The following is a 24,588-nucleotide window of genomic DNA, read 5'->3' on the forward strand; positions in this document are numbered from 1 at the left end:
AAATATTTTTAAGATACTGTCCATGTTCCGTTAACCAGGGCCCATCGGGCATGGTATCGCCTGATTCAGTTCGACCGCCTGGAGAAGCGTTGGCCTCTGAGGCTTCAGGGGCCCCAACCTTGTTGCTGGGCTAATTAATTGATCCGGCGAGGGATGATTTTGCCTTCCGTTATAGGCTGGCACGTCTTCATGTCCTTTTAAAACATGTTTTGGCGATGTTAGAGGATACCGGTCCTAGTGGGCCGAGGGATCCGAGGCCTTAGATGCTGGATGGCAAGCTGGGTTAGACGTTTGGGGATGAAGCTAATCTCCTTAACGTCAGTTTTTCTTTTTTCTTTTATGTTTCGGTTCCAGTTCTGAACTTGGGTGGATGGGGCCTCTGATCGTCTGTTGGCGTTCCCATTCACCTTGGGCGTTCACCCGCAGGTGCTGCCTTCCTTTTATTTTGATCCGGTTAGGATGTGTTTGATTTGTTTTTCTTAAAGCTCATGTCTGATATACTTCCGTTTTCGGAAAGTTCTTATCTGCAACCGATACTTGCGATTTTGTGGTCACGTGGGCACTTCCACAGAAGTTGCGCACTTTTGGATAACAGAGTTATGTTTTCTAGTTTATTTATCAAACCTTTTCTTGGACCTTGGACTGTTCTGGAGTGTCCTTATACCAGGCAGGTACTGGTCGGGCGCTTTCTGCTGTTACTTGATTGAATCCTGTCGGATTCTAAATATCACTTAACCTATTGATATGGACTTTGGGCTTGGATCCTATTTAGAAGTATGGGGCCTAGTGTGTAGACCCAACGCTCCCGAACTGAGGTTTGTGAGTTCCGATCTATGGTTGGCCTGGGATACGGGTCTGTTGTTGTTTTTGTTTATTTTTTTCTTTTTCAGACATAGTCATGGTTCTTAACCGTCCCTGGGGACTCTTTGGAGTTGGAAGATGTGTTTGACCTCTGTGGTCTAGTTTTCCGAGTGGTGAACGATTTGCATCCTCACTTGAGGTTTCTTTCGGATGTGGACTCTTTAGCCTTATAGCATTACTTGCGGTGGTGGAGTCTCCTTCCTTCCCGTCTTGGGTTGTGTCATCTGGTCTGGAAGTGCGGGCATGTCCTTTTTCCTTTGCTCATTGTTGCGTTTGCTCTAGTAGGTGGAGTGCAGGGGTTACCCTGCCTTCTGTGAGGAGCTACGAGGCTCCCAGCCTTTACACTGTTAAAGGGGTATTTGGGAGAATGATCCTGCAAGGATCTCTGGAGACTGTTGTCTTTTCCATATAGGATCTACCCTTGGACTTACCATGGTCTTTCGCCGCTCGGGTGTTATCTTCAACCTCGTTGCAGATCGAGCCTTCGGGCTTGAGAGTGGAGGTCCGAGGTCGGCTTCAGACTGTCACCCTTTGGGGGTCAGGTAGATGACCATTTATCCTCAATGCTCTGTTGGGACTTAGTGGAGGGTGGTTTCCGTCTAGCTCACTGGGATGGCAAGCAGAAGGTCCGGTTCACATTCACCTTCGGGTGCTGGTTGTTACCTGTCCAACGTGGGTAATAAGTAGTTAAGCTTGTCTACAAGGTGTTTCCTTGCGATCCAGGAGCACTGGGTGCCGAATTCTTAAACTGGTCAGGAGTTCTTTCAGACTCTTGGGTTTGAGGCTGTTTGCTAGGTCGTTAAATGTACGGACTTAAGATGGTGCGCTCCTAATCCTAGGGGGCAGCTTAGGGTTCCTCAGGAAGTTAGATCTTTCGATCAACTCCGTTTTTCAAGGACTCTGGCCTAGGACCATGTCTCTCCCTGTATCGGGTTTGGACAGTTCGGTTTATTCTTAGGTTTTGTGTCCCTGCGGGTCCCTTTGAAGGGGGCGGGGTTCTGTTTCTCATGGGAGATTCCTATCTGCCTGAGGTTTAGGTTCTAGGTCTGTCTGACGGGTCCCTACTGGTCTTCTGACGCATTTGATGTTCCTTGTAGACTCCAAGTGTCTTTCAACTGGGCTGGCGATATTGGCCGAGGGGTCTCGCCTCTATGGTAGGGTGGTTTTCGTTGCTTTAGTTCCCTTTCTCTCCTAGAGTGGGGGATGGGTTCTTGTGCATTCTCCTTTTTTTAGAGTTACCTCAGTATCCGTGACGAACTGTCGGTTCTCGTTTTTCTTGCCTTGTAGGGGTTTTTCCCTTCTTGCGTTCTCAGAATCTTGGAATAGGGAGATGTGGTGTAGTGACTGACTCCACCGTTCCAGCAGCAGTAGGCTGGGGGTTTGAACCTTGGTAAGGCTCCTGTTATTTGTTGGATTCTGATATTTAGATGCTGGGGGTCTGAGAACTCTCTTCCCTTGGGAAGTGTTCCTCTTTATGGAAGACAGAGGTGTAGGAGGTCTTGAACCCAAACACGAAGTCTGTCCTGACTCACGGTAGCATGCCGTTTTTGGTAGTGGTCAGAGTTCTACTCAGGTGTTTTGCTCCTCGTAGATCCATTCTTTTTCTTCCAGAGGTCTGGGACTTGTCTTCGGTCTTGACTAGCCTTTGGGCTGGGACCATTACCCTGGAGGGAAGGTCGGAGATCAGTTACTCTTTGCAGTGTTGACCATTTTCTTTCTTGAGTCTGTCCTCCCCTTCGGTGGTTGAGTTCCACGATGGCTTGTGTCCGCCTTCCTACCTGGAAGCTGGTCATTGCGAGTTCTTGTTTCAGGTGACTTGGTGTTCTCTTGGAGAGCTCTTTGTTAGCTTCTGGGATAGTTATCCCGTCTCTGCTGTCTAAGCTTGCCTAGCCTGCTGGTTTCAACTTGACTACGATGCAACAGGGAACTTGTGGTTTTCTGGAGCACCTTATATAGTCTGGTGCTGTGTCAGGGATATGAGGGTGGCCCTCGGGTCCTCTTTTGGAAGTTTTTCCCTGAGTATGGACTTTCTTTTCAGGTCCTTGTTTTTCTAGGGAGTTTTCCTCCCTGGGCGATAATATCGTGACAACCTTGGGTTGTTCTAAGCTTGTTTTGAGCCTGTGTGGAATGGCCCTTTGGATCTCTTCTGGGGATCTATTCTCCCTCTCGGGGGCAGATAGAGGTCCTTGACCTTTAGGCCTGGGGTACTCTTCGTGGAAGTTGAGAGTCGCGGGGCTGGCTCCTCAGAGGCTGTTTGTGCTCAGCAGACTCTGGGGCTGAGTCGTCTCTAGCTCGAATTTGCTGGTTATGTACCTGATGTGCAGTTACCTGGGCTTCGGGTTTTTACCCCTGTCGTTTATTATTTTTGTAGTGTGTCGGGTAATTTCAGGCCATGGTGCCTTTTCAAAGGGGCCGCCTTTTTTATACCCACCCTTTGTTGCATTCAGTGTCCTCTAGCTTGGGCATTGTTTTCCCAAACGTAATGAATGCATCTGTGGACTCTTCCCATTTAAGAAGAAAAACATATTTATGCTTACCTGATAATTTTATTTTCTTCTGACGTGAAGAGTCCACAGCTCCCGCCCGCGTTTTGTCTATGAGGCGGCAGTAAATTTTTTGTTCTTCTGGCACCTTTTTTCACCCTGATATTTCTCCTACTGTTCCTTGTTCCCTCGGCAGAATGACTGGGGGATGAGGGAAGTGGGGGAAGTATTTGAAGCCTTTGGCTGGGGTGTCTTTGCCTCCTCCTGGTGTCCAGGTTCTGAATTGCCAAAAGTAATAAATGCAGCTGTGGACTCTTCCCGTCAGAAAAAAATAAAATTATCAGGTAAAAATAATTTGTTATAGTCCCAATACAGGCAACTGCAGACTTCTGTATGATATAGTAGACGCCCACACATTCAGATGCCCTCCCCCTGCTGGTAATTCCTACTTACGATAAGTGCCCTCAATCGAATGAGGTAAGTAGAAGCCAATTAACATATCAACATACGATCCTTACACGTTTTGAAGATCGTCTTCTTTGTCAGAGGTTTGTCCCTCGGACGAAGAAGACGTTGATCTTCGAGACGCGTAAGGAACGTGGTGGGCATCCGGTTTCACCTTGCGAGTTGTAGACATGTTTTCTACTGTTATGTTGTACTCTTACCTCATACGATTGAGGTTGTTTGATGTAAGGAGCTGATTTTATTACTATCATCTCTCTCAATAAATGGTAATGCACTATTAGTGTGCTTTTTTGTTGTTCTTTTCTCCTATTGCCTGAATTCACAAGCGGAACAGACGTGGAGTAACAGGCCTTCCAGCCAGGCCGAATCCCACCCATTCAGATTGAGTTTCCTCTCCTCTTTGGGGATTTCCATGTAAAGGCTGACATGGACGTGGATATCGTTGTTGATTGACTTCTACTTACCTCATTAGATTGAGGGCACTTATCGTAAGTAGGGATTACCAGCAAGGGGAGGACATCTGAACGTGTGGGTCTCTACTATATAATACAGAACTCTGCAGTTGCCTGTATTGGGACTCTATATTTTTTTTATTTTGGTGTTCTTTTTTTGACAGCTAATCATATTATTATTTTATTGCTTTTTTCTTTTTTTTTTCTACATGCATTTATTTGTATATACATTTTATATATTTCAGATCATATACCAGATTATTTTATATGTATCAGATCATATATGTATCAGATCATATAGCAGATTATTTATATACTAGTACTAAAGCCCGTGTACACGGGCCATTATTTGCAGTACAGCGGTCCCACCCCTTGCTTTCTCTCTATCCCCCCTCTCCTTTGCTCTCTCTTTCTCCCCTCTCTTTTGCTCTCTCTTTCTCCCCTCTCATTTGCTCTCTCTTTCTCCCCTCTCATTTGCTCTCTCTATCTCTCTCTCTCTCTCTCTCCCCTCTCTTTTACTCTCTTTCTCCCCTCTCTTTTGCTCTCTCTATCTCCCCTCTCTTTTACTCTTTCCCTCTCTCTCTCCCCTCTCTTTTACTCTCTATGTCCCCCCTCTTTTTTGCTCTCTCCCCCTCTCTTTTGCTCTCTCACTCCCCCCTCTTTTGCTCTCTCTCTCCCCCCTCTCTTTTGCTCTCTCTCTCCCCCCCCCCTCTTTTGCTCTCTCTCCCCCCCCCCCCCCTCTTTTGCTCTCTCTTCCCCCTCTCTTTTGCTCTCTCTCTCTCCCCCCTCTCTTTTGCTCTCTCTCTCCCCCCTCTCTTTTGCTCTCTCTCTCCCCCCTCTCTTTTGCTCTCTCTCTCCCCCCCTCTCTTTTGCTCTCTCTCTCCCCCCTCTCTTTTGCTCTCTCTCTCCTCCCTCTCTTTTGCTCTCTCTCCCCCTTTTTCTCTTGTAGGGTGTATCCAGTCCACGGATCATCCATTACTTGTGGGATATTCTCCTTCCCAACAGGAAGTTGCAAGAGGATCACCCACAGCAGAGCTGCTATATAGCTCCTCCCCTAACTGCCATACCCAGTCATTCTCTTGCAAGCTCTCAACATAGCTGGAGGTAGTATGAGGAAAGTGGTGTAATATAGTTAGTTTTTTCTTCAATCAAAAGTTTATTGTTTTTAAATGGTACCGGAGTTGTACTATTTTATCTCAGGCAGCATTTAGAAGAAGAATCTGCCTGCGTTTCTCTATGATCTTAGCAGAAGTAACTAAGATCTACTGCCGTTCTCACATATGTCTGAGGAGTGAGGTAACTTCAGAGGGAGAATGGCGTGCAAGTTATCCTGCAATAAGTTATGTGCAGTTTAAGTTTTTCTAGGGATGGAATTTGCTAGAAAAAGGTGCTGATACCGGATTAATGTAAGTTAAGCCTAAATACAGTGATTTAATAGCGACTAGTATCAGGCTTGCTATCAGAGGTATATACTCTGATTAATGTGCAATATAAAACGCTTGCTGGCATGTTTAATCGTTTTTATATATGCTTTGGTGATAAAACTTATTGGGGCCTAGTTTTTTCCACATGGCTGGCTTGATTTTTGCCTAGAAACAGTTTCCTGAGGCTTTCCACTGTTGTAATATGAGTGGGAGGGGCCTAGTTAAAATTACAGACAGAGACATTCAGCTTCCCACAGCAGCCCCCTGCATGCTTTAGGACATCTCTGAAGGTCTCAAAAGGCTTCAAAAGTCATATATTGAGGAAGGTAAAGCCACAGTGAAGCTGTGGCAGTTGTGACTGTTTATAAAACTTTTTTTTTTTCAATTTGTTAATCCGTTTTTTGTATTAAGGGGTTAATCATCCATTTGCAAGTGGGTGCAATGCTCTGCTAACTTGTTACATACACTGTAAAAATGTCGTTAGTTTAACTGCCTTTTTTCACTGTTATTTCAAATTTTAGCAAAATTTGTTTCCCTTAAAGGCACAGTAATGTTTTTTATATTGCTTGTTTAACTTGATGTAAAGTGTTTTCCAAGCTTGCTAGTCTCATTGCTAGTCTGTATAAACATGTCTGACATAGAGGAAACTCCTTGTTCATTATGTTTAAAAGCCATGGTGGAACCCCATATGAGAATATGTACTAAATGTATTGATTTCACTTTAAACAATAAAGATCAGCTTTTATCTTTAAAAAATTTATCACCAGAGGATTCTGGCGAGGGGGAAGTTATGCCGACTAACTCTCCCCACGTGTCAGACCCTTTGACTCCCGCTCAAGGGACTCACGCTAAAATGGCGCCAAGTACATCAAAGACGCCCATAGCGATTACTTTGCAGGACATGGCGGCAATCATGGATAATACCCTGTCAGCGGTATTAGCCAGACTGCCGGAATTCAGAGGAAAGCGCGATAGCTCTGGGGTTAGACGTAGTACAGAGATACGCAGATGCCTTAAGGCCCATGTCTGATACTGCGTCACAATATGCAGAAGCTGAGGAAGGAGAGCTTCAGTCTGTGGGTGACATTTCTGATTCGGGGGAAACCTGATTCAGATATTTCTACTTTTAAATTTAAGCTTGAGAACCTCCGTGTATTGCTTGGGGAGGTGTTAGCTGCTCTGAATGACTGTGACACAATTGCAGTACCAGAGAAATTGTGTAGACTGGATAAATACTATGCAGTGCCGGTGTGTACTGATGTTTTTCCAATACCTAAAAGGTTTACAGAAATTATTAATAAGGAGTGGGATAGACCCGGTGTGCCGTTTCCCCCCCCCCCCTCCTATTTTTAGAAAAATGTTTCCAATAGACGCCACCACACGGGACTTATGGCAGACGGTCCCTAAGGTGGAGGGAGCAGTTTCTACTTTAGCAAAGCGTACCACTATCCCTGTCGAGGACAGTTGTGCTTTTTCAGATCCAATGGATAAAAAATTAGAAGGTTACCTTAAGAAAATGTTTATTCAACAAGGTTTTATCCTGCAGCCCCTTGCATGCATTGCGCCTGTCACTGCTGCTGCGGCGTTCTGGTTTGAGTCTCTGGAAGAGGCCTTTCGGACAGCTACTCCATTGACTGAAATACTTGACAAGCTTAGAACACTTAAGCTAGCTAATTCTTTTGTTTCTGACGCCATTGTTCATTTGACTAAACTAATGGCTAAGAATTCTGGATTCGCCATCCAGGCGCGTAGGGCGCTATGGCGTAAATTTTGGTCAGCTGACGTGACTTCAAAGTCTAAATTGCTTAACATTCCCTTCAAGGGGCAGACCCTATTTCGGGCCTGTTTTGAAGGAAATTATTGTTGACATTACTGGAGGTAAGGGTCATACCCTTCCTCAAGACAGGGCCAAATCAAAGGCCAAACAGCCTAATTTTCGTGCCTTTCGAAACTTCAAGGCAGGTGCAGCATCAACTTCCTCTGCTACAAGACAAGAGGGAACTTTTGCTCAATCCAAGCCGGGCTGTAAACCTAACCAGTCCTGGAACAAAGGCAAGCAGGCCAGAAAGCCTGCTGCTGCCTCTGAGACAGCATGAAGGAATGGCCCCCTATCCGGTCACGGATCTAGTAGGGGGCAGACTTTCTCTCTTCGCCCAGGCGTGGGCAAGAGATGTTCAGGATCCCTGGGCGTTGGAGATCATATCTCAGGGATATCTTCTGGACTTCAAAGCTTCCCCTCCTCAAGGGAGATTTCACCTTTCGAGATTATCTGTAAACCAGATAAAGAAAGAGGCATTCTTACGCTGTGTGCAAGACCTCCTAGTTATGGGAGTGATCTGTCCAGTTCCACAGTCGGAACAGAGACAGGGTTTTTATTCAAATCTGTTTGTGGTTCCCAAAAAAGAGGGAACCTTCAGACCCATTTTGGATCTAAAGATCTTAAACAAATTCCTCAGAGTTCCATGGTTCAAAATGGAAACTATTCGGACCATCCTACCTATGATCCAGGAGGGTCAGTACATGACCACAGTGGATTTGAAGGATGCTTACCTTCACATACCGATTCACAAAGATCATCATCGGTTCCTAAGGTTTTCCTTTCTGGACAGGCATTAACAATTTGTGGCTCTTCCCTTCGGGTTAGCTACAGCTCCAAGAATCTTTACAAAGGTTCTGGGATCGCTTCTGGCGGTCCTAAGACCGCGAGGTATATCAGTGGCCCCTTATCTGGACGACATCCTGATACAGGCGTCAAGCTTTAAGATTGCCAAGTCACATACGGACATAGTTCTGGCATTTCTCAGGTTACATGGGTGGAAGGTGAACGAGGAAAAGAGTTCTCTATCCCCACTCACAAGAGTCTCCTTCCTAGGGACTCTGATAGATTCTGTAAAAATGAAGATTTACCTGACAGAATCCAGGTTATCAAAGCTTCTAAAATCTTGCCGTGTTCTTCATTCTATTCCGCGCCCTTCGGTGGCTCAGTGTATGGAAGTAATCGGCTTGATGGTAGCAGCGATGGACATAGTGCCATTTGCGCGACTACATCTCAGTCCGCTGCAACTATGCATGCTCAGTCAGTGGAATGGGGATTACACAGATTTGTCCCCTCTGCTAAATCTGGATCAAGAGACCAGAGATTCTCTTCTCTGGTGGCTATCTCGGGTCCATCTGTCCAAAGGTATGACCTTTCGCAGGCCAGATTGGACAATTGTAACAACAGATGCCAGCCTTCTAGGTTGGGGTGCAGTCTGGAATTCCCTGAAGGCTCAGGAATCGTGGACTCAGGAGGAGAAACTCCTCCCAATAAATATTCTGGAGTTAAGAGCAATATTCAATGCTCTTCTAGCTTGGCCTCAGTTAGCAACCCTGAGGCTGAGGTTCATCAGATTTCAGTCGGACATCATCACGACTGTGGCTTACATCAACCATCAAGGGGGAACCAGGAGTTCCCTAACGATGTTAGAAGTCTCCAAGATAATTCGCTGTGCAGAGACTCACTCTTGCCACCTATCAGCAATCCATATCCCAGGTGTAGAGAACTGAGAGGCGGATTTTCTAAGTCGTCAGACTTTTCATCCGGGGGAGTGGGAACTCCATCCGGAGGTGTTTGCTCAATTGGTTCATCGTTGGGGCAAACCAGAACTGGATCTCATGGCGTCTCGCCAGAACGCCAAGCTTCCTTGTTACGGATCCAGGTCCAGGGACCCAGAAGCGCCTTGGTTCTTCAACCTGGCTTATGTGTTTCCACCGTTTCCTCTGCTCCCTCGACTGATTGCCAAAATCAAACAAGAGAGTGCATCGGTGATCTTGATAGCGCCTGCGTGGCCACGTAGGACCTGGTATGCAGACCTAGTGGACATGTCATCCTTTCCACCATGGACCCTGCCTCTGAGACAATACCTTCTACTACAAGGTCCTTTCAATCATCCAAATCTAATTTCTCTGAGACTGACTGCATGGAGATTGAACGCTTGATTTCTTTCATGTAATTAGCAAGAGTCCATGAGCTAGTGACGTATGGGATATACATTCCTACCAGGAGGGGCAAAGTTTCCCAAACCTTAAAATGCCTATAAATACACCCCTCACCACACCCACAATTCAGTTTTACAAACTTTGCCTCCTATGGAGGTGGTGAAGTAAGTTTGTGCTAGATTCTACGTTGATATGCGCTCCGCAGCAGGTTGGAGCCCGGTTTTCCTCTCAGCGTGCAGTGAATGTCAGAGGGATGTGAGGAGAGTATTGCCTGTTTGAATTCAATGATCTCCTTCTACGGGGTCTATTTCATAGGTTCTCTGTTATCGGTCGTAGAGATTCATCTCTTACCTCCCTTTTCAGATTGACGATATACTCTTATAAATATACCATTACCTCTGCTGATTTTCGTTTCAGTACTGGTTTGGCTTTCTACAAACATGTAGATGAGTGTCCTGGGGTAAGTAAGTCTTATTTTCTGTGACACTCTAAGCTATGGTTCGGCACTTTTTTAATAAAGTTCTAAATATATGTATTCAAACATTTATTTGCCTTGACTCAGGATGTTCAACATTCCTTATTTTCAGACAGTCAGTTTCATATTTGGGATAATGCATTTGAATCAAATATTTTTCTTACCTTAAAGATTTGACTTTTTTCCCTGTGGGCTGTTAGGCTCGCGGGGGCTGAAAATGCTTCATTTTATTGCGTCATTCTTGGCGCTGACTTTTTTGGCGCAAAAAATCTTTTCTGTTTCCGGCGTCATACGCGTCGCCGGAAGTTGCGTCATTTTTGACGTTCTTTTGCGCCAAAAAATGTCGGCGTTCCGGACGTGGGGTCATTTTTGGCGCCAAAAGCATTTAGGCGCCAAATAATGTGGGCGTCTTATTTGGCGCTAAAACAATATGGGCGTCACTTTTGTCTCCACATTATTTAAGTCTCATTTTTTATTGCTTCTGGTTGCTAGAAGCTTGTTCACTGGCATTTTTTCCCATTCCTGAAACTGTCATTTAAGGAATTTGATCAATTTTGCTTTATATGTTGTTTTTTCTCTTACATATTGCAAGATGTCTCACGTTGCATCTGAGTCAGAAGATACTTCAGGAAAATCACTGTCTGGTGCTGGAACTACCAAAGCTAAGTGTATCTGCTGTAAACTTTTGGTAGCTATTCCTCCAGCTGTTGTTTGTATTAATTGTCATGACAAACTTGTTAATGCAGATAATATTTCCTTTAGTAATGTACCATTACCTGTTGCAGTTCCATCAACATCTAATGTTCAGAATGTTCCTGATAACATAAGAGATTTTGTTTCTGAATCCATCAAGAAGGCTATGTCTGTTATTCCTCCTTCTAGTAAAAAAATCTTTTAAAACTTCTCTTTATACAGATGAATTTTTAAATGAACATCATCATTCTGATTCTAATGACTCTTCTGGTTCAGAGGATTCTGTCTCAGAGATTGATGCTGATAAATCTTCATATTTATTTAAAATGGAATTTATTCGTTCTTTACTTAAAGAAGTACTAATTGCTTTAGAAATTGAGGATTCTGGTCCTCTTGATACTAAATCTAAACGTTTAGATAAGGTCTTTAAATCTCCTGTGGTTATTCCAGAAGTTTTTCCTGTTCCTGGTGCTATTTCTGAAGTAATTTCCAGAGAATGGAATAATTTGGGTAATTCATTTACTCCTTCTAAACGTTTTAAGCAATTATATCCTGTGCCGTCTGACAGATTAGAATTTTGGGACAAAATCCCTAAAGTTGATGGGGCTATTTCTACCCTTGCTAAACGTACTACTATTCCTACGTCAGATGGTACTTCGTTTAAGGATCCTTTAGATAGGAAAATTGAATCCTTTCTAAGAAAAGCTTATCTGTGTTCAGGTAATCTTCTTAGACCTGCTATATCATTGGCTGATGTTGCTGCAGCTTCAACTTTTTGGTTGGAAACTTTAGCGCAACAAGTAACAGATCATGATTCTCATAATATTATTATTCTTCTTCAACATGCTAATAATTTTATCTGTGATGCCATTTTTGATATTATCAGAGTTGATGTCAGGTTTATGTCTCTAGCTATTTTAGCTAGAAGAGCTTTATGGCTTAAAACTTGGAATGCTGATATGTCTTCTAAATCAACTCTACTTTCCATTTCTTTCCAGGGTAACAAATTATTTGGTTCTCAGTTGGATTCTATTATCTCAACTGTTACTGGTGGGAAAGGAACTTTTTTACCACAGGATAAAAAAATCTAAGGGTAAAAACAGGGCTAATAATCGTTTTCGTTCCTTTCATTTCAACAAAGAACAAAAGCCTGATCCTTCATCCTCAGGAGCAGTTTCAGTTTGGAAACCATCTCCAGTCTGGAATAAATCCAAGCCTTCTAGAAAAGCAAAGCCAGCTTCTAAGTCCACATGAAGGTGCGGCCCTCATTCCAGCTCAGCTGGTAGGGGGCAGGTTACGTTTTTTCAAAGAAATTTGGATCAATTCTGTTCACAATCTTTGGATTCAGAACATTGTTTCAGAAGGGTACAGAATTGGTTTCAAGATAAGACCTCCTGCAAAGAGATTTTTTCTTTCCCGTGTCCCAGTAAATCCAGTGAAAGCTCAAGCATTTCTGAAATGTGTTTCAGATCTAGAGTTGGCTGGAGTAATTATGCCAGTTCCAGTTCTGGAACAGGGGATGGGGTTTTATTCAAATCTCTTCATTGTACCAAAGAAGGAGAATTCCTTCAGACCAGTTCTGGATCTAAAAATATTGAATCGTTATGTAAGGATACCAACGTTCAAAATGGTAACTGTAAGGACTATCTTGCCTTTTGTTCAGCAAGGGCATTATATGTCCACAATAGATTTACAGGATGCATATCTGCATATTCCGATTCATCCAGATCATTATCAGTTCCTGAGATTCTCTTTTCTGGACAAGCATTACCAGTTTGTGGCTCTGCCGTTTGGCCTAGCTACAGCTCCAAGAATTTTTACAAAGGTTCTCGGTGCCCTTCTGTCTGTAATCAGAGAACAGGGTATTGTGGTATTTCCTTATTTGGACGATATCTTGGTACTTGCTCAGTCTTTACATTTAGCAGAATCTCATACGAATCGACTTGTGTTGTTTCTTCAAGATCATGGTTGGAGGATCAATTCACTAAAAAGTTAATTGATTCCTCAGACAAGGGTAACCTTTCTGGGTTTCCAGATAGATTCAGTGTCCATAACTCTGTCTTTGACAGACAAGAGACGTCTAAAATTGATTTCAGCTTGTCGAAACCTTCAGTCACAATCATTCCCTTCGGTAGCCTTATGCATGGAAATTCTAGGTCTTATGACTGCTGCATCGGACGCGATCCCCTTTGCTCGTTTTCACATGCAACCTCTTCAGCTCTGTATGCTGAATCAATGGTGCAGGGATTACACAAAGATATCTCAATTAATATCTTTAAAACCGATTGTACGACACTCTCTGACGTGGTGGACAGATCACCATCGTTTAATTCAGGGGGCTTCTTTTGTTCTTCCGACCTGGACTGTAATTTCAACAGATGCAAGTCTCACAGATTGGGGAGCTGTGTGGGGATCTCTGACGGCACAAGGAGTTTGGGAATCTCAGGAGGTGAGATTACCGACCAATATTTTGGAACTCCGTGCAATTTTCAGAGCTCTTCAGTCTTGGCCTCTTCTGAAGAGAGAATCGTTCATTTGTTTTCAGACAGACAATGTCACAACTGTGGCATACATCAATCATCAAGGAGGGACTCACAGTCCTCTGGCTATGAAAGAAGTATCTTGAATTCTGGTTTGGGCGGAATCCAGCTCCTGTCTAATCTCTGCGGTTCATATCCCAGGTATAGACAATTGGGAAGCGGATTATCTCAGTCGCCAAACGTTGCATCCGGGCGAATGGTCTCTTCACCCAGAGGTATTTCTTCAGATTGTTCAAATGTGGGAGCTTCCAGAAATAGATCTGATGGCGTCTCATCTAAACAAGAAACTTCCCAGGTATCTGTCCAGATCCCGGGATCCTCAGGCGGAAGCAGTGGATGCATTATCACTTCCTTGGAAGTATCATCCTGCCTATATCTTTCCGCCTCTAGTTCTTCTTCCAAGAGTAATCTCCAAGATTCTGAAGGAATGCTCGTTTGTTCTGCTGGTAGCTCCGGCATGGCCTCACAGGTTTTGGTATGCGGATCTTGTCCGGATGGCCTCTTGCCATCCGTGGACTCTTCCACTAAGACCAGACCTTCTGTCGCAAGGTCCTTTTTTCCATCAGGATCTCAAATCCTTAAATTTAAAGGTATGGAGATTGAACGCTTGATTCTTGGTCAAAGAGGTTTCTCTGACTCCGTGATTAATACTATGTTACAGGCTCGTAAATCTGTATCCAGAGAGATATATTATAGAGTCTGGAAGACTTTTATTTCTTGGTGTCTTTCTCGTCATTTTTCTTGGCATTCTTTTAGAATTCCGAGAATTTTGCAGTTTCTTCAGGATGGTTTAGATAAAGGTTTATCCGCAAGTTCTTTGAAAGGACAAATCTCTGCTCTTTCTGTTCTTTTTCACAGAAAGATTGCTAATCTTCCTGATATTCATTGTTTTGTACAAGCTTTGGTTCGTATAAAACCTGTCATTAAGTCAATTTCTCCTCCTTGGAGTTTGAATTTGGTTCTGGGGGCTCTTCAAGCTCCTCCGTTTGAACCTATGCATTCATTGGATATTAAATTACTTTCTTGGAAAGTTTTGTTCCTTTTGGCGATCTCTTCTGCCAGAAGAGTCTCTGAATTATCTGCTCTTTCTTGTGAGTCTCCTTTTCTGATTTTTCATCAGGATAAGGCGGTGTTGCGAACTTCTTTTGAATTTTTACCTAAGGTTGTGAATTCCAACAACATTAGTAGAGAAATTGTGGTTCCTTCATTATGTCCTAATCCTAAGAATTCTAAGGAGAAATCGTTGCATTCTTTGGATGTTGTTAGAGCTTTGAAATATTATGTTGAAGCTACTAAGTCTTTCCGAAAGACTTCTAGTCTATTTGTTATCTTTTCTGGTTCTAGAAAAGGCCAGAAAGCTTCTGCCATTTCTTTGGCATCTTGGTTGAAATCTTTAATTCATCATGCCTATGTCGAGTCGGGTAAAACTCCGCCTCAAAGGATTACAGCTCATTCTACTTGGTCAGTTTCTACTTCCTGGGCGTTTAGGAATGAAGCTTCGGTTGATCAGATTTGCAAAGCAGCAACTTGGTCCTCTTTGCATACTTTTACTAAATTCTACCATTTTGATGTATTTTCTTCTTCTGAAGCAGTTTTTGGTAGAAAAGTACTTCAGGCAGCGGTTTTAGTTTGAATCTTCTGTTTATGTTTTTCATTAAACTTTATTTTGGGTGTGGATTATTTTCAGCAGGAATTGGCTGTCTTTATTTTATCCCTCCCTCTCTAGTGACTCTTGCGTGGAAAGATCCACATCTTGGGTAGTCATTATCCCATACGTCTCTAGCTCATGGACTCTTGCTAATTACATGAAAGAAAACATAATTTATGTAAGAACTTACCTGATAAATTCATTTCTTTCATATTAGCAAGAGTCCATGAGGCCCGCCCTTTTTTGTGGTGGTTATTTTTTTTTTGTATAAAGCACAATTATTCCAATTCCTTATTTTATATGCTTTCGCACTTTTTTCTTATCACCCCACTTCTTGGCTATTCGTTAAACTGAATTGTGGGTGTGGTGAGGGGTGTATTTATAGGCATTTTAAGGTTTGGGAAACTTTGCCCCTCCTGGTAGGAATGTATATCCCATACGTCACTAGCTCATGGACTCTTGCTAATATGAAAGAAATTAATTTATCAGGTAAGTTCTTACATAAATTATGTTTTTATCAAAGTGTGGCTTCTCCGAGTCAGTCATTGATACCCTTATACAGGCACAAAAGCCTGTCACCAGGAAAATCTACCATAAGATATGGCGTAAATACCTTTATTGGTGTGAATCCAAGAATTTCTCATGGAGTAAGGTTAGGATTCCTAGGATATTGTCCTTTCTCCAAGAGGGTTTGGAAAAAGGATTATCAGCTAGTTTAAAGATTTCTGCTCTGTCTATTCTTTTGCACAAGCATCTGGCAGAAGTTCCAGATGTTCAATCTTTTTGTCAGGCTTTGGTTAGAATTAAGCCTGTGTTTAAACCTGTTGCTCCCCCATGGAGCTTAAACTTGGTTCTTAAAGTTCTTCAAGGGGTTCCGTTTGTACCCCTTCATTCCATTGATATCAAACTTTTATCTTGGAAAGTTCTGTTTTTGATGGCTATTTCCTCGGCTCGGAGAGTCTCTGAGTTATCTGCCTTACAATGTGATTCTCCTTATCTGATTTTCCATTCAGATAAAGTAGTTCTGCGTACAAAACCTGGGTTTTTACCTAAGGTAGTTTCTAACAAGAATATCAATCAAGAGATTGTTGTTCCATCATTGTGTCCTAATCCTTCTTCAAAGAAGGAACGCCTTTTACATAATCTGGACGTGGTCCGTGCTTTAAAGTTTTACTTAAAAGCTACTTAAGTTTTTCGCCAAACATCTACACTGTTTGTTGTTTACTCTGGACAGAGGAGAGGTCAAAAAGCTTTGGCAACCTCTCTTTCTTTTTGGCTTCGGAGCGTAATACGCTTAGCCTATGAGACTGCTGGACAGCAGCCCCCTGAAAGGATTACAGCTCATTCTACTAGAGCTGTGGCTTCCACCTGGGTCTTTAAAAATGAGGCTTCTGTTGAACAGATTTGCAAGGCGGCGACTTGTTCTTCGCTTCAAACCTTTTCAAAATTTTACAAATTTGATACTTTTGCTTCTTCGGAGGCTATTTTTGGGAGAAAGGTTCTACAGGCAGTGGTTCCTTCCATTTAAGCCTGCCTTGTCCCTCCCTTCATCCGTGTACTTTAGCTTTGGTATTGGTATCCCACAAGTAATGGATGATCCGTGGACTGGATACACCTTACAAGAGAAAACATAATTTATGCTTACCTGATAAATTTATTTCTCTTGTGGTGTATCCAGTTCACGGCCCGCCCTGTCTTTTTAAGGCAGGTCTAAATTTTAATTTAAACTACAGTCACCACTGCACCCTATGGTTTCTCCTTTCTCGGCTTGTTTCGGTCGAATGACTGGATATGGCAGTTAGGGGAGGAGCTATATAGCAGCTCTGCTGTGGGTGATCCTCTTGCAACTTCCTGTTGGGAAGGAGAATATCCTACAAGTAATGGATGATCCGTGGACTGGATACACCACAAGAGAAATAAATTTATCAGGTAAGCATAAATTATGTTTTTGCTGTCTTTCTCCCCCCTCTCTTTTGCTCTCTCTCACCTCCCTCTCTTTTGCGCTCTCTCTCTCCTCTCTTTTGCTGTCTCTCCCTCTCTTTTGCTCTCTCTCCCCCTCTCTTTTGTGTTCTCTCTCTCCCCCTCTCTTTTGTGCTCTCTCCCCCTCTTTTGCGCTCTCTCCCCCCCTCTCTTTTGCGCTCTCTCCCCCCCTCTCTTTTGCGCTCTCTCCCCCCTCTCTTTTGCGCTCTCTCCCCCCTCTCTTTTGCGCTCTCTCCCCCCTCTTTTGCGCTCTCTTCCCCCCTCTCTTTTGCGCTCTCTTCCCCCCTCTCTTTTGTGCGCTCTCCCCCCTCTCTTTTGTGCGCTCTCCCCCCTCTCTTTTGTGCGCTCTTCCCCCTCTTTTGTGCGCTCCCCCCTCTCTTTTGCGCCCTCCCCCCCCCTCTCTTTTGCGCTCTCTCCCCCCCTCTCTTTTGTGCACTCTCCCCCCTCTCTTTTGCTGTCTCTCTCCATCTCTTTACCCCCCCTCTTCTGCTCTCTCTATCCCCCCTCTTTAGAGCTCTTGGTCTCGGCAGTTGGCCCGGCATCTGGCCCCGCCCGCGTCACGCCCGAACCCGCCCACTTCGCACCTGCCCGTCCACGTCCACTCCACCACACACTGATGCCAGGTCAGTTGGAAGGCCGGGTGTGTTTGTCCTCGTGCGCAGTCTCTACTGCGCATGACAGCTTCGGACAAACACACTTGGCCTTTTATTATATAGGATATATTTTTACACTACTAATTGTTTCATCAGGGTGATTTGCCGTTGAGTACTCCATTCTGTCTTGTAGTCTAGAGGAGTGTATATTTCCATACCACACACACCATACATAGATGGTTTTCTCTTATACTAGGTTTTTGCGCTAGACCATCCCTTTTCTTTTGACACACACATATATATATATATATATATATATATATATATACACATACATACATACATACATACATATATTTAAAATAAAAATATAATTTTCCTGTATGTGAAGAACACTAGAATGGGAAATATTACCCTGTCAGATATATCACTGTGGGTTTAATATGGTGTCTGGTTAGCGCACAAACGATAACTGTTAGTTGTTTTTTTAGGACCCAATATACATCAATTTTCATGTAATAGACACTACTATAATGAAGAATATGCACAGATACTGATATAAACATTCAGTATAAAACCTTTTAAAAACTTACTTAAAAGCTCCCAGTTTATTTAGCACTGTTGATGAGGTTAGTTGGGACACCCAGTGAAAGGGGTTGGGAATAACAAGAAGTGCAGATACTAACCCCCCCCCCCCGGCCCATCCTGCATATGAAAAGACAGATTAGACAAACAAGAGCCAGCAAGAGTCTGTAAATGAGCGTATACATCTGACACTGTGGGGCTTGGTTAAGAGTCTGACAATTAGCACAATGTTATTAAAAAAAATAAGCAAAACTAAACACTTTTACAAAAACACTACCAGATGGGCTATATAAATGGATCATCTACAAAACATTTATGCAAAGAAAATTCTAGTGTACAATATCCCTTTAACACAATCTGTAGAAGAACATAGGAATGTAGAACATAGGAATGGAATATGAACCGAAACATCTGTAACAGGAGTACAACTGACTGGGCAAGTACTGTCATGATCGGCTAAAAACAGTCATGATAGGCTAAAAAGATATAATAAAACAGAAAAATACATAGTTTTGATAAATAAAAAAACAAGTTCTCTTTCTGTTTAAATGGAGTGATAGCAAAAATGCTAAAAATGCTCTGGTCTTTTGTGTAAGTTTTTTTCTGAAGTTCCCTGTCCTTTAATAGCACAGTAGATACATGGCTACAGACAGGGACTACTGATAGCCCATTGGCTCCATGAAGACAGAGAGAATACAGCATACACTGGAGCTGCAATAGCAGCTTGAGAGATCCCACAGCAGAATGGAACATTTAGAAAAAGTAAACATATTCTGGAGCAGGCTAGAGCTATACAAGCAGGTGTAGGAGTTGACTGAAGTTGTGAGTGTAACCAAAGACCCCATAGTCATACTTTGTGTAGTGTGTAGCAGTAACCACAGGTAGGCTACTTCTATTTTATGCAGATAATGTTTAGCAAGTTTCTTAGACGTCTACCCACTAACAGAAATGCTGTAGCTATGTATGTAAACAGGAGCCATGTGTTTCCCATAGACTGAACTAGTTAGATGTGCAGTGCTTGAGCTGCGAGGCTTCACAACCCTGTACGTAGGCTGGAGCACTGAGCCTTTTATACAGAAACGCACACAGTGTCAAAAGTGATCTGTTTACTCACAAACTGTAAATGTGCCTCACTCATCACCTGCGGGACCTCAGTGGCTCATGCAGTCTGTATTAATGCCAACCTGCTTTTCCAGTATGAACAGGAAATGGTGACAGGTAAGATAGATCATGTTTGGGTCATAATATTTATTTTTAATAGATAATGCACAGATTGCAAGTAACTTACCTATAGCAGTATTACAAGGGAAAGTCGCCTCTTGCTAGCTGGTAACTTGCTAGAGGTTTAATGTATTAGCACAACTCTTCTGTTTGTTGCTTGTGGGATATTTTATAAGCTGCTTGTCTTTATTATTTAATTTTCAAGAATTTATTTTAGTGATTATCCTGATCTGTTTTCTCTTTTTTACAGGGGAAGCTGCTAGTGATGGAGGTAAGACTCTGGGCCTATTAACTTGCAGGTTTTGGTATTGATTAGTATTTTACTTTTATGATATAAAATGCTTGAAAGCCCACGCATATCATTTATTGACATAGCTAAGACTAGATATGCTATATAATTGTGCCTTATATGTGCCTCTTGTTATCTGCTTTTGCAGTCCTTGTTTGTCACACTATATCTCCCTTTACAGAAGGAGATGCTGTAGAACTTACAACTTCTGAAACGGGAGGAACGTCAGATGAACTGCCAACTCCTGCAGCACAAAGGTATTTCTGATCCAGCAAAGGGTAGTTCTATGAAAGCTTACTTAACATGTCTTAGCATCCTTTTTGTGTCTCTTATGTCCAAATCACCGGTATGCAAGTTATTTTTGTCGCCTATTTAATACATTTAAACTCATGGGATGGTATATAACACAAAAACAAATAAAATGAGAGTAAGTTATGTGCATATGCACAATATACAGAGTAAAATAATAATCATGAGGAATGAGTGAGGTACAACATCATCTTGCTAACAAAATGAGCCCTCAACAACATCATGTATAATAAAAAAAAGTGAAAAAGGGCAAGCGGGACAGGCAGTCATACCTAGTAAGAGGATTTAAAGAGGAAGAAGAGAAGAAGAAAAACAACAACAACAACCAGGGTGTGTGTGGAGAATTAAGGAGGAGGGATAGGGCTATGTCTAGTTGTGTAAAGTGTTCTATCTCAATGGTACTCTAGTCAGCCATAAGATATGTTCTAAGCTAAGTGTGTATTCCATATATCAGTTACTTTGCCATAAGTGTCCATTTTATTTACCTTCATAAAATAGTAACTTTCAAGCTGTAACAATTCAGTGACTTGGGAAGTCCATTCCAATCTGTTTTCCACAATTTGGGGATATTATATTTTAGCACTATTAATCATGATCAATAGCAAGGTATTTTTTACCATATCCTTTATTTTGGGTAAATTAAGAAATAAGAGAACCTCAGGGTCCATCAGAGTGTGTCTCTCTAGTATCCTAGACATATTATCAATAATCTCAGTCCAAAATGGCACCAGCCTATGTCAAAACCACCCAGCATTTCCCATCTAGGTAAGAATATATTCAATGTAGTCTAAAAGGGGTCAGGTACCACAATACATTATTTGTATCAGTGCCCAACTAGTTTTTCCACGCATATACATAAGAGGGGTCATCTGAACCATCTGGTAGCAATAATAATTTATATATAACAGCGATTATATGCTTTGGGATAAGGCTGATAATACTCAGCTGTTCGAATGTGGTGAGTTCTCTGCTTATATCAGCTTTATGTTTGTGTGTTGAGACATAATGAACAAGTTGTGTGTAGTTCAACCAAGAGGAAAACAAAACACTGTCCCATTCCTGTAATTTTACTTGTGGGACAATTTTCAAGGGCGCAGAATATAAAACCCCTTCTCTAAGGCTGTAGCTGTTTCCGTGGGGGGACCTGCGGGATGCATAAGGTAATCCAGGGTTTTCTCTTAATGGCAAGATTAGGGAGTAAGGAGTAGAGATGTGTGTGCTTATGGCAATCATTTTATCCCATTCATGAAATAATTCAGGTGTCAATGGTTATTTATAGATAAGCTGTAGACGATCTCGTTGAGGTAACCAGGCTGTAGTGCCCATATTACTTTTATTAAATATATGGTTGTCTAATTGAACCCAGGCTTTATCTTCAGAGTTATGGCACCACTCCACCAATCTCTGTAGGTTGACTGCCGACCTATACAGAGTTAAATTTGTAAGACCTAGATCTCCTTTATGCTTTGGAAGATACGTAGTTTGTTTTCTCAATCTAGATTTTTCCCCCATGCCAAATGAACCCTACAATCAGTTGTTGAATTCTGGGAAAAATGGCTATGGGATCAGTAAGGTTTGAAAAAGATAAAGTAGTCGGGGGATAATATTCATTTTTACGAGACTTGTTTGTTGTGCCATGATGAAATATCCCAGGATATTTCTTCTTTAAGGCATTGGTAGTTTAATTTGAAGAGATCACATGGATTAGAGGTTAGATAAATACCAAAATATTTAAATTCATTATTTCCAATCGGTATATGAAACGTAGACTTAATAAAACCTATGCTAGATTGAGGGAAGTAAATATTTAGTAATTCAGATTTTGTTAAATTTAAGTGAAAATTAAAAACTCTTCCATAGTGTTCTAGCTTTGTTAAAAGTTCAGCTAAGGTTTGTTCAATATTGGTGATAGTAAACAAAACATTGTCCACATACATGGCAAGCTTATGTTCTACTTCACCAATTGTGAGCGAACGCTTCCATGAACAGAAAAAAAGCAGTTGAGACAATGGGCAGCCCTGACGGGTACCATTATTTATATGAAAAGACTCTGAGAGGACCCCGTTTACTCTAACCTTAGCATTGGGGCAGGAGTATAATGAAAAAAATAAATTTTGTAAAAGGGGTGTCACAGTTCATAACTTTTATGGCTTCATACGAAAAGACCTGTCTACCCGGTCGAAGGCCTTTTCTTCGAAAATAATGCCATGGGTTGTAATTTAGTCGGGAATAATTAATTAATTGTAATATTTTCAAGGTATTGTACCGGCCTCCCTACCAGCGACAAAACCAACTTGGTCAGTGGAGATAAGCTTTGGGAGAAATTCCTTAGCCAAAATCTTTACATTGGTATTCAAAAGCGAGATAGGCCTGAAATTGACAGGTCTATCTGCAGATTTACCTGGTTCGGGCAAAACAGTTATATGAGCCTCTAACATGCGATTGGGGAGAGACTTTGAATCTATTTATTCATTAAATAAGGAGAGCATATGGAGTAAAAGGTAACGATTTATAAAAAAAAATAATATTTCAATGTTAACCCAACTGGCTTTTCCCTGATGGTAAATCCTTGATCACCTGTCCTAGTTTCTCTGCAGTAAGGGGCAAATCTAAAATCTCTGAGTCTTCCTCGTTTAGGTTACGCAATTGAATGTCTTTAACTTGATTCCGTCCCTTTCTGAAAATGTTTCTCGTGGACAAAAATAATTTGGCAGTTTAATTTTGCTGGTTCTCTCATGGCAGTGTACCTTTTGCTTGAAATGTTAAGGCCCTTGGCATTTAATTTAGTTTGTAATAACAAGTGGTCTTTGATTTTGCGCCTTATAGACGCAATGCTAACCCTCTAAATAGGATAAAAAAGTAAAAAATATATATTTCCATCTAAAGGGGAGGAGAGTCCATGGCTTCATTCATTACTGTTGGGAATTAAGAACCTGGCCACCAGGAGGAGGCAAAGACACCCCATCCAAAGGCTTAAATACCTCCCCCACTTCCCTCATCCCCCAGTCTTTCTTTGCCTTTCGTCACAGGAGGATGGCAGAAAAGTGCCGAAGATTGGAGTAGTCTCTTATGGAGGGTAGTACTCTTCGCATTGGGACTGGAGTTTTAAGTAGTCCTGTCAGCCTCTCAGTGAGAGCCTGGGCGAAAGTTAGAGTCCGGAGATGCAGGGAGAGTCTTTCTGTGAAACCATTCCGACTCTTATTAACAGCTCCACAAGCAATCAGCGTTGACGAGTTTCGCTGCCTGCTTTCTTCACTCAAGTCCATGTCAGGAGCGAGGCTACTAACCTGTCACACTTGAAGAGCCGTGTTCCTGTTCCACGGCGTAGATTTTGGTAACATTGTTTCATTTTTTATTACATAATGATAACACGGAAGACAGGGTCACAGTGTGACACCTTTTATCTTTACAGAATCAAGGGTTAATATTCCTGGAAAGGGGATTATTGAACAGGGGGGGGGGTTATACATGACATTGTTTATTGTGTCATTGCTGCGTTATGTGTGAGATGAGGCACTAGCAATGGGTGGAATTTTCAGGTAAATTAAGGGAGTATTGCGCAACCCTTTTTTGGCACGTTTTTCTCCTTAGTGCAGGGGTGGTCCTGCCAGGCATTCCATGTGACCTGGTGTGGCTATCTCTCTTCCTCTGTTGATCAGCGGCGCAGGAGACAAAACGGTTTCTGTAGTCCGGGTCATAGGAGGTGGTGAGGGCCCCGGCCACTGAAGGTTATAAAGGTGCCTATTTATTAAGTAAATCTAGTCCGTAATAAAAGCGCAAGCTATGGAGGACTCTGACGCGTTAGAGGGTTCTCCCTCTTTAACAAGGTCTAATTACTGTGTTTATTGTGAGGAGGTTCTGGTAAAACAGTCTGCTCAACTATGGTTCCACATGCCTTAATAAAGTTACGACATCTAAAAGTAAACGGATGTTCTAGTACTACTGAGCCGTCCACCTCTGAGGGTTCCCTGTCCCGTGAGGTGTGTTCCCTGCATTCATCTCCAATTGCATATGCAGCGCAATTGGAGATCGAAAGTAATCCATGCCATACCACGTTCTGCTAAGCGTAGGGCGTATCATGGAGGCCTGACCCAGGAGTTGTTTACGCCTATGGAAATATCAGAGGCGTTATACGATGATGAGGCCCACTCCGACTCTTCGGAGGAGGCCCCTTCTGGGTCAAAGTCCATGTCATCTAAACCTCCGGCTGCGGAGGAGCCTGACTTTAGGTTTAGGATAGAGAATTTGCCCTTTTTGCTGAGGCAAGTGCTTGCTACTCTAGAGGTTCCGGAACCGAAGCTTCCGGAGGAACCTGTGATTCCTAAGCTTGATAAGGTATATGAGAACAGGGTGGGGCCTCAGGCCTTCCCTGTTCCTGTTAAGATGGCTAATATTATTAAGAATTTATGGGAGCGATTAGGTTCTTTCTTTTCCCCTTTTTCTTCCTTTAAGAAACTGTTCCCGTTTTGGACTCTCAGCTTGAGCTGTGGGGTGCTATCTCCACGCTCGCAAAGTGGACAACTAGTCCCCTCGAGGATAGTTCGTCGTTTAAAGAGCCCATGGATAAAAAGTTAGAAAACATGTTAAGGAAA

At 42.5% G+C, this 24,588-nt stretch overlaps 1 protein-coding gene across 1 annotated transcript in view; it reads left to right on the forward strand.

The window, feature by feature from the left end:
* Positions 1 to 24,588, forward strand: part of TRAF3IP1 (TRAF3 interacting protein 1) — a 197,170-nt gene that overhangs the window by 121,868 nt on the left and 50,714 nt on the right. The window contains exons 8-9 of the mRNA XM_053698884.1: positions 19,649 to 19,669; positions 19,869 to 19,944. Coding sequence (XP_053554859.1) covers positions 19,649 to 19,669; positions 19,869 to 19,944 — 97 coding nt within the window. The remainder of the gene's footprint in view (positions 1 to 19,648; positions 19,670 to 19,868; positions 19,945 to 24,588) is intronic.

This window comes from Bombina bombina, chromosome 1, assembly GCF_027579735.1.
Source record: "Bombina bombina isolate aBomBom1 chromosome 1, aBomBom1.pri, whole genome shotgun sequence".
Classification (NCBI taxonomy): Eukaryota; Metazoa; Chordata; class Amphibia; order Anura; family Bombinatoridae; genus Bombina; species Bombina bombina.